At 37.9% G+C, this 10,000-nt stretch overlaps 2 protein-coding genes across 2 annotated transcripts in view; both read right to left on the reverse strand.

Moving 5' to 3' along the window:
* Positions 1-10,000, reverse strand: part of LOC122259089 (putative cytochrome P450 301a1, mitochondrial) — a 31,504-nt gene that overhangs the window by 15,636 nt on the left and 5,868 nt on the right. The window lies entirely within an intron of this gene.
* Positions 4,978-10,000, reverse strand: part of LOC147469928 (putative cytochrome P450 301a1, mitochondrial) — a 10,937-nt gene continuing 5,914 nt past the window's right edge. Inside the window, exons 4-11 of the mRNA XM_086546858.1 lie at positions 9,694-9,810; positions 9,178-9,254; positions 7,536-7,737; positions 7,055-7,220; positions 6,785-6,954; positions 6,501-6,579; positions 6,136-6,339; positions 4,978-5,889 (exon numbers count right to left, since the gene is read on the reverse strand). Of these exons, the coding sequence (XP_086402984.1) occupies positions 5,779-5,889; positions 6,136-6,339; positions 6,501-6,579; positions 6,785-6,954; positions 7,055-7,220; positions 7,536-7,737; positions 9,178-9,254; positions 9,694-9,810 (1,126 nt within the window). The 3' untranslated portion in view covers positions 4,978-5,778. The remainder of the gene's footprint in view (positions 5,890-6,135; positions 6,340-6,500; positions 6,580-6,784; positions 6,955-7,054; positions 7,221-7,535; positions 7,738-9,177; positions 9,255-9,693; positions 9,811-10,000) is intronic.

The raw sequence follows: 10,000 nt of genomic DNA on the forward strand, positions 1-10,000 counted from the left end.
TTGCTTTATATGAGTCAGATTACAATTACGGATAGTATTCTCCGTAATGCTGACAGCTCCACTGTCTGTCGTCTGCACTCCGTTTAGCCGACGAAAATCCGCCGGAATCCAGCCCTAACGGTGCTCAACACCATTAATCGCCAAGGCTCGCTAGACTCTCTCAAAGTCTTTATAGGAAAGAGAGAAAAATAAATTGACCATAATCACTGGGCTACATAACTTTCAGTAATCCGCTTTGTCGATAGATGGTGCTGATAACCGTTACGTTCTCGTTTTCTTTTATAGACGTTTTCAATCGATATTCTAACGTATTCGATTAACACAGAACACCGTATTCGAATACAGTATAATCATGGAATCAATACAATACCGATTAAAATCAGGTAGTGCTTTAAGAGATTATCCTTTAAGTTTTATTAACGAAAGAGATAGATAGATAGACAGATAGAGAGAGAGAGAGAGAGTTTATCAAGAACCTTCCCCTGCTCAGGAAAAGTGCCAAGTGTGTAACCGCAAAGGGCACTCACGTGAACATTGCACAAAATTGATGTACTGTAATTACTGCAGGAGGAAGTACCACACAGAAGAAACTTGTCGGGGAAGAATTGCAGATCAACGTAAGAAGGATCATGTAAGTGCTATAACAACTAAAAATCAGGAAACTATAACAACACTAAAATCAGTGCTTGCTCAAATTCACAGTGGATCCCAGACTCTTCAAAATCCTACCTACTGGTTATTATCATTTCCCTAACATCCAGCCTATCCATCAAAATAAACAATTGACATATTCAGTACCAATGCGATATCCTTAAAATGTCACACAGAGTGGAGGACATTATGGGCAAATGCACTAAAAATGAAATGCGAATTATGTCAGCAAATCTGAGAGGATTCCACACTAACATTGGGGAATTTACCCATTTTGTTAACAAAGAAAAGGCCGATATAGTCTTTGCAGTTGAGACCTTCCTTGATGACAAAGTTCCTGCAAACTATGCACGTATTCCAGGATACTCAACTTGGATCCGAAAGGATCGAAATACACAGGGCGGAGGCATTGCACTCTGTTATAAAGCAGACCTGCAACTCCAGACCCTTAACATCTCTCTACCAGAAGGTATCGAAATGATTATTTTCAAAATTACAGATGAAATGAGGAAGGGCATTTTATTCTGTGGATGTTATAGGCCGCCACATCAAGGGACCTTATTGCTGGATTTTCTGATGCAAAATCTTGACTACCTCATGAAGAACCATGACTGCCAACACATCATATTGTTTGGAGATCTTAATCAGCATAAAGTCCAAGCAAGCTTTGACGAAGTCATGGCAATTTATGACCTCCAGAACTTCGTAAATTTTCCTACACATCGTTCTGGATCTTCTCTGGACCCAGTTGTCACGGACCTTCCTCCTCATATTATAAAGTGTTGTCCAATCGGCTATGTAGGATCCTCAGACCATGAGGCAATCCTAACAAAGATTAATTTAAAGACAACAAGGGAGAAGAGATACAGTCGCACGCTCTGGAAGTGGGAGAAGACAAATTGGACTAAGTTCAGAGAATCCTTGTCTCTCATAAAATGGGATGACATCGTACAAGGGGACGTAGACCATCAAGTAAATTCCTTCACGTCCACCTTGCTGAATCTACAAGATCGCATTGTCCCGCATTCAACCCATACGTCAAAGCCTTCTGACCAACCATGGTTTGGTCCTCAATGCAAAAAGGCTTCTGAGAAAAAATACCATGCATGGATCCGATATAAAAGAAACCCTACTGATAGAAACAAGGAAATTCATAAGCAAACTGTACGCCGCATGCAACACATCCAGAAATGGGCCATTCATCAGTGGGAAATAAACACGAAAAAAAAAACTACGGAGGGGAGAAATAGGAAGTAAGCTATGGTGGAATATTGTAAAAGATAATCAGGGAAACACCAGAGATGGAACCATAGCTCCCCTGGTAAGACATGATGGAAGCACTGCTTTAAGTGCAGAAGAGAAAGCAGATGCACTAGCCAAGCACTTTTCTGAAAAAATGGTTCCTCATCCCAAAAGAAAGCCACCGATTCTGCCTATCATTTGCAGCGAAAAGATTTGCAAAATATCAACTTGCATGGAAGAAGTGGAGAGACCGCTGCGAAACATTAATGCCAAAAAGGCAGTTGGCTCTGATGGTATCAGTCCTTGGATCTTGCAGAGGTGTGCTAAAGAGCTATCATACCCACTAACTTCAATTTTTAATTTTTGTCTAAGCACGTGCAGATGGCCCAAGACATGGAAACAGAGTAATGTATATCTTTAAAAAAAAAAAAAAAATCTTCTAAAAAAAAAAAACCGCCAGTCTCCAAACTCGTACTCTCTACAGTGAGCAAATTATTTGAAAAAATAATAGCTTCACGTTTAAACGAACCATCTTAACAAAAATCTCCTGCTCTCTACAAGGCAATATTTATGAAAGTTTCGAAAAGAACCACTCGGCTGCTGACCTACAGTTGCTTATGACAACAGAATGGACAAGAGCATTGGACCATGGAAAGCGAACCCTTGTGCTTGCACTTGATATAGAAGGAGCTTTCGATAGAGTCTGACACCAAGGACTACTGGAAAAAATGAAATCTTATGGAGTGGGAAATGGTCTCCTGGAACTGCTAGAAAGTTACCTACAGAACAGACAAATGAAGGTTGTCCTAAATGGAATACATTCAGCCTATTACAACATAGAAGCAGGAGTCCCCCAGGGAAGTATATTAGGTCCTCTCATGTGGAACATATTCCTAAACGACATGCTTCATCTCATCCCTGAAGCAAAAGCCTTTGCAGATGATGGCACTCTATCCCTTAGCTACGAACCCAAAGAACAAGGAGTAGCATTATCAAGACTCACCGATAAGCTTGCACAAATTTCAGCATGGGGAGAGAAATGGCAAATCTCATTTGCTCCTAACAAAACTCAACTCATGGTAATCGAAAGATCTGATAGCAACATCCAAGTGAATTTTAATGGAAAATCTATCAAATCGCAAGATGAAATAGAAATATTGGGAACAATTTCTGACAAAAGGATGACCTTTAAAAGCCACATCGAGAGCTTAACAAGGAAGGCCTCACAGAAAATTGCATCCTTACGAAGAATTATCTGGCTATTGGATGGTAGAGGGAAGGAACTCCTCTACAAGGCACAGATACGTTCTTCACTCGAATATTCGTGCCTCGCTTGGGGAGGAGCAAACAACAAATATCTCAGCATCCTGGACAAAGTACAAGAGCGAGAAAAATTATCGAAGCTAGAACACCACACCACATTGGGAACCTCGACAGCCTACAGCATGGGAGAGACGTAGCTGGACTGACGACAATGTTTCGAATTCAACGCCAGGAAGTAGCCCACATGCAAGCAATGAGACTGCCGGGAAGACGAGCTGTGCGCACCACGAGAACTGTGGAACAAGCACCTGCTGCTTTAGAAAACCTCGTTGCTTTACGGCACACTATCAACGCCAGTTTCTTTCCAGATATTCTAAACTCTGGAACAAATTAATGTGCAACATCAAAATAGAAGCTTACTCCTTACAAAGCTTCAAATGTAATACTTGGCTAAAAAACAGTCATTTAGATCTTTAATGATAAAGTCCATGTAAATATACTAAAATCTTTGTATAAAATTAGCATATATACTTTCAGATAGGAAACATTAACTATGAATTCCTTTAGTCTGCAAAAATTAAATAAGGAAAATTTGTAACCTAAAACTTTGAATGTATTCTTTAATAAAGTGTAAAAAAAAAAAAAAAAAAAAGAGAGAGAGGGAGAATGAATGAATGAGTAAATAGTTACATAACATTAACATAACACGCTCATTCTGTCATAAAAGGTAATTAGGCAAATTTATCAATGATCATGATGTTCTACTATACTTAGTGCTTTATTTCATGGAACAAATACATCCATAATTTGTCTCTTATAGCACTTACATGTACTGATTCGCCCTATGATTATGGAGTATTTGGAAATTAAATGAATGAAACAACTATTTCATGCATGACTTTTATTTTCTTCAACTCTCGCTCTCTTTGTATCCTCCTCTCCCTCTTTTACTTTCTCTTTCTCTCTCTCTCTCTCTCTACACACACACACACACACAATATATATATATATATATATATATATATATATATATATATATATATATATATATGTATGTATGTATATATACATATGTATATATATATGTATATATATATATGTATATATATATGTGTGTATGTGTGTGTGTGTGTCTATTACACACACACACACACACACATATATATATATATGTGTGTGTGTGTGTGTGTGTGTGTGTGTGCGCGCGCGTGCGTGTGCGTGCGTGCGTGTGTGTTTGTGTGTATATATTTATATATACATATGTACATATATACATATATATAAATATATATATATATATATATATATTATATATATACATATATATATATACATGTATATATTTATTTATATACATATATATACATACACAAATACACATATATTCACATCAGACACACATTCCGAGCTGAGACAGTTTTCCAAAAATACATAACACTCGAATGACACCAAGCAGCGTGACAGCTAGTCCGCCGCGTCGCCGATAGATGGTGTTGCTTCCAACTCACCGCTCACGTTTCTCATAACGGTTTAGGGAGAAAGTGCTCCATCTTTCTTATACAGTATTTGGTTGTCACAGGAGCCGGAGCTCGCCTCTCTCTTTCTCTCTTATCTTCGCTCCTAACGGCTTAGGACACGACTGTGAATAGACCACGTGGACTCTTGCTTATTTGTGTCCGAGCAAGTTAACCAAATCGATAAAGATACTAAGGAAAGACTTTATGTATTTTTAGTGTGAAGAATAAATCAGTGATGGCTCTCATGTCTCTTCCTCGCTCGCTGATTACCCAGCCTTCTTATGTATTGATTAGAAATACAAACTTTCAACTTTTTTGTGATCTCAATATATTGTTTGAAAAGTGTGACAAATCGCGAGCATATATAAGTATATGGTTAAGTATATAAGTAATATGGTTAAATATGTAAATCTGAATTAATATGAAGAAAATTACCAAAATTCCTATCACAGAAAAGATACAAGAAAAATCACAGAAATATCATTAATTTGTATGTCATAAGATACTTCAATAATCACGATAATACTCGCATCAAAATAACTTAAGAAATAACATTAAAAATTACATCAAAAGTAACATGTGAGTTCTGCCGATTTTTCTGGAGTTCTCACTAATAAGTCACAAAAATACTAAATAAATTATAAACAAGCTTACATGCTGTAATGATCCGCTAACAACCTTAAAACATTCACGCTATAACGAAATCAACTTCCTTTGAGCTCTTGTAACTTCTCAGTATCAAGTTTCAATCATTCGAAGATCACCATATTCATTTTAATCAAATATTTGAAAATTAATGATAGTTTCACCATATGATAATCATGCCAAAGATACAGAGAAAGAAGGATCAGAGAGACATAAAAAGAAAATATTCAAGGCTAGAGTAGTGTATATGGTACACCCTATAAATATAGGAATACATTATCACATAACAATATATCTATGAATACATAAATATGCATGGAAGTATGTATGTGCATTTTCTCCCTGATGTTGACCGGTTGTTAGCTCTCAAAACATATCACGTCTTGTCTTTGGTGAATGTATTGGGGCTTTGTGAAGCTAAAGCCGGTTCACAAACACGACATTGAACAACACAACCGTTTCATTTGCGCTCAGTGAAGCTAAACCTGAGAGGTTCTGACGGCATGAAGACGAGGCGGGTAAGCATGTCCATGTCTTGGTATTTGTAGTCCACTGTGAAGCGCTGCATAATCTGGTAAGGTAGCATCAATGTATCAGAAGCATAAACAGTATGACAAATCAGTGTAGTATATTTAGACGTCAGTGTTTTTGTATTTATAGAATGCTATTATATATCACATTGACACACAGTAACTCGTTTTTTTTCTCTCTCTCTCTCTCTCTCTCTCTCTCTCTCTCTTTCGCTCACACTCTCTTTTTCTTTCTATGTCTCTGTTTCTCACTCTCTCTCTCTCTCTCTCTCGGTCAACCAACTCACCCTTGCCAAAAAGGTGTACATCTCTTGCTCTGCAATGCGCCGTCCGATGCACATCCTGGTGCCAGCGCCGAAGGGAAGAGAAGCATAAGGATGGATAGGACCCAGAGGCCGATCACGTGACCATCTGTCTGGGATGAACTCCTTGGCTCGCTGGAACACCTCTTCGTCCCAACCGCTGAGCATGGTAAGAGCGACTGCTATGTACTGTGTATTAAAAAAAGAATGAAGCTGTTATCTTTCCTAAAAGAATAAAAATATCTAGAAACTGATATCAGCAGAGAAAACATGATAAGAATTATTGTTCATAAATAACTATTATTACATTCTTGTTTGTAACCACGATCATCATTGCTTCCAGTTCTTACCCCTTTTGGAACTACGTATCCTCCCAGCACTATGTCTTTGTCTAATATCCTCCCCACACCGAGAGTCAGTGGATACATCCTGAAATTGCAAGTTCTCTCAATTACAGTATCATTCTATAAATTGCAATGCTGTATCGAAAAAAAAGAATATGTATATATGTAAAATTATAAAAAGAACCTTAATAGATTATATATACATGATATTCAGGAGACCTTTGAAGTCTTGGAAGCCAATATTGTGCATGACCACCTTCCCTCAAGAAAAATAACAGCAGCAAACGTGCCTTAATGCTTCTTTCACCACACCCTTCATGTAGGAGAACTGCGCCATGTGTTTGGCTAGGAGAGGTCCCTGATGGTCGCCAAGGACCGTGTCTACCTCCGCCTGCAACTTCGCCTGTACTTCGGGGTTGCGAGCTAACAGGTACAGTGTGAATCCGAGTGTGTGGGAAGTCTGTGAAAGAAAGTAAAGGCATCGTTTTGACGGTATTATAGGTTATTCCTTGTAATTTTCCATTCGCTTTTACTTCAGCTGAATATTCAAGTTCCCTTACCGTGTCGATGCCAGCAAACAACATGTCCAAGATGAGTGTGACCACATCCTTCTTGGAAAGTCCTTCGGTCATCAGGAGGTTTTCCATCAGGGATAACTCACGCTCACTGTCAGGATCCTGAGCCAGGATGGCCGCCTCTGTCTCCTGAACGTTACGGACTGCAACCCTGAAGTGAAAGGAAAAGTGGAGGAAATTTTCGCTAAACATCCAACCAAATTACACACATTTAGGACCTGCAAGTCACGATGTTTTAAAGGACTGTCCTATTGATTAATCATGATTAGGATGTTAGCGGTTAACCAGGTAACTGACTACCCATCTTCCTTATCAGAGTGGCCTGACTCCACTAAAATAATAATATCTTTAAAATCTTATTCGAAAATACGAATAACTTTCTAGTACAACTAAAAGCGATGTGATACAACTAAAAATATACTTATTGCCGAAATTTCTCAACAGACAATAGAAAAAAAGTACTCACTCCAAAAATTGTTCGTGTCGTTCTTTTAGCTTCTTGTATGAGGAAGTCTGAATAATCTTCCAAATTCCCGCGGATACTTCCGTGTCATTCAAGGCCTGGAAGATGTCATTGACGATTTCTATCAGCCTCAGAGAATCAGAACTTGCAGAGATGTTGGGATCAAGGCATCCAAGGCGGCGATTCAGAGCCACCAAACCCACGGCTGGAAAAGAGGAAATTTGTAAAAAAAATGGAATGAAATATATGTATATATGTATATATATATATATATATATATATATATATATATATATATATATATATATACATATATATGTATGTATGAATGTATGTGAGGTGAGGTGAGGCGCCATCTTCCTCGCCATAAGGGTGAAGTCCCCTCTTTACGAGTTTACTACAATGAACCCGCTTTAATAAGAGCACTTATTTCTTTTACGCCATAAACGGAAAACCACAAACTATTATAATAAAACACCTTGATGTGATATTACTTAAATTACATATAATATTACTGGTAGTAATTATACGTAACAGATGTATTGTAAGAGCTTTATATTAATAGTGAAATCTAGATGTAGTTTGGTATGTAAAACTTTTGTAATCTTATTGAATGATATATATCAATTTTTGAGACCGTAACTATGGTAAATTTAGTGAAAACTTTCGATGTTATGTCTCAAAAATGGTAGTGAAATTGTGGATTAGTTTCTCTTGCACGTTCCTAAAGTAATGTTGATTCTTAGGAGTGGATTCAAAGGCTATGTTTTAAAGCTGGACTCCAAACTGGAGGCTCAGGTCATGACTGCTCAAAAATAACACATCACGGTCGACTCTCAACGAAGAATGAAAGAATGAAAAATGAAGTAAAAGATCTTCAGAGAGTGTCAGAGTTATTGATAGGAGAAATATGTATGACAAGTTATTTTTGTATGTGATGAGTTATTTTGTAATTTAATATACAGTATGAGGTATGATTAGCTCAGTGTTAATAAAATATCCTCTTCACAATAATTAAAACTGCAGGTATAAACGGATAACCCTAACACGTCACGTTACCAGACTATCCTGCTCTAGATTAGACAACAAATTAACGTCCATACCTTGGTTGTTTTTTTTCTCTCTCTTTTTTATATTTTCCGTTTTAGGTGAGTTGGATGAGAAGGATACTAATTAATCCTAGATTTGGGATATAGAAGAGAGATACCAAGGTAGAAGGGCGTTACTATACTAGAACTCTTCATGCCGGCAGTCCTAGTTCCCGAGTCCAGACTTTATTTGTATGTAACGTAGCTACTGAATAGACGCAGATGCTTCCTGCTATGCTACTGGGTGTCAAGGACCGATTTAGCTTTTATCATTGGGTCGGTCAGTTTCCATCGGCAGTCTTCCAACTCCCTGGGTGCCATGGGCATTTCGGCCCTTTTACGCCTTCTCGCTTTAATGGTAACAAGTGTACTTGAACATCTCCTGTTGTCATATCTTACTCACAGTACCATGTAGGCAATGAAGGTTTAGTAAAAGAGGAATGAAAGTATCTTTGTCCCCCACGACCTGACTCGATTCATAGCTTTCTTCCTGGGGGTGCCAGGTAAAACATATTTCACTACACATAGACATCATGCACTATTTGAATATTACTTACATTCAAGCGCCCATTTATACAGTTCAAACTGGAAGTCACTTGGCATTTCTCCGTGCTCTGCCTGCAACTCTGCGATCCTGTGTATTCAAAGTTAAGCTTAAGAAAATGAAGAATCATACACAATAGATTTACTAAATAGTTTAAATGTGAAATGAGTAGATGTCATATTCATGGACAAAGATGTGATAATGGCCGGTGTTTCACCATAACTCTTCGAAAGTGTATAGATAACTTTCACTAACCACTATATAGAAAACTTTATTTGCTGTCTCTGAGAAATTCATGAGAGCTGCAGATTTACAATGCATTTTAATACTGTAATGCATAGAGATTGATCTATATGAATATGCAGAATCATTTTTCATATATCAATTTTATCAGATCACAGACACACAAGATGTTGATGCGGTATAGAAATTTAAATTTATCGACCATTTCGACCAGTACTAAAAGTAACGATACATCAGAATCCCGATCACCCATCAGAGAAAAGGACATACAGTATATAAAACTCACCTGTCCGTAAAGTCGATGGAAACTTGATCCATCTGTTGGAGATAAGTTCCCACTAACTTGGGTTTCATCATGGGAGTCTGTACCTTGCTCCGCACTCGCCACCACTCGTCGCCGTTCCTGGGAGAAGAGGAAGAACTCGGTGACGTTTGGGGATTCATAGCTAAGTTGTTGTTTTTTTTTTTTTTTGTGTGTGTGTGTGTGTGTGTGTGTGTGTGTGTGTGTGTGTGTGTGTGTGTGTGTGTGTGTGTGTGTGTGTGTGTGTGTGTGTGTCACTCGGTTGGGAACTTTGCCTTTGCACGTAAAAGAT

The sequence above is a fragment of the Penaeus japonicus genome, unplaced genomic scaffold, assembly GCF_977035675.1.
Source record: "Penaeus japonicus unplaced genomic scaffold, GWHDUDI00000001_assembly GWHDUDI00000018, whole genome shotgun sequence".
NCBI classification, from domain to species: Eukaryota; Metazoa; Arthropoda; class Malacostraca; order Decapoda; family Penaeidae; genus Penaeus; species Penaeus japonicus.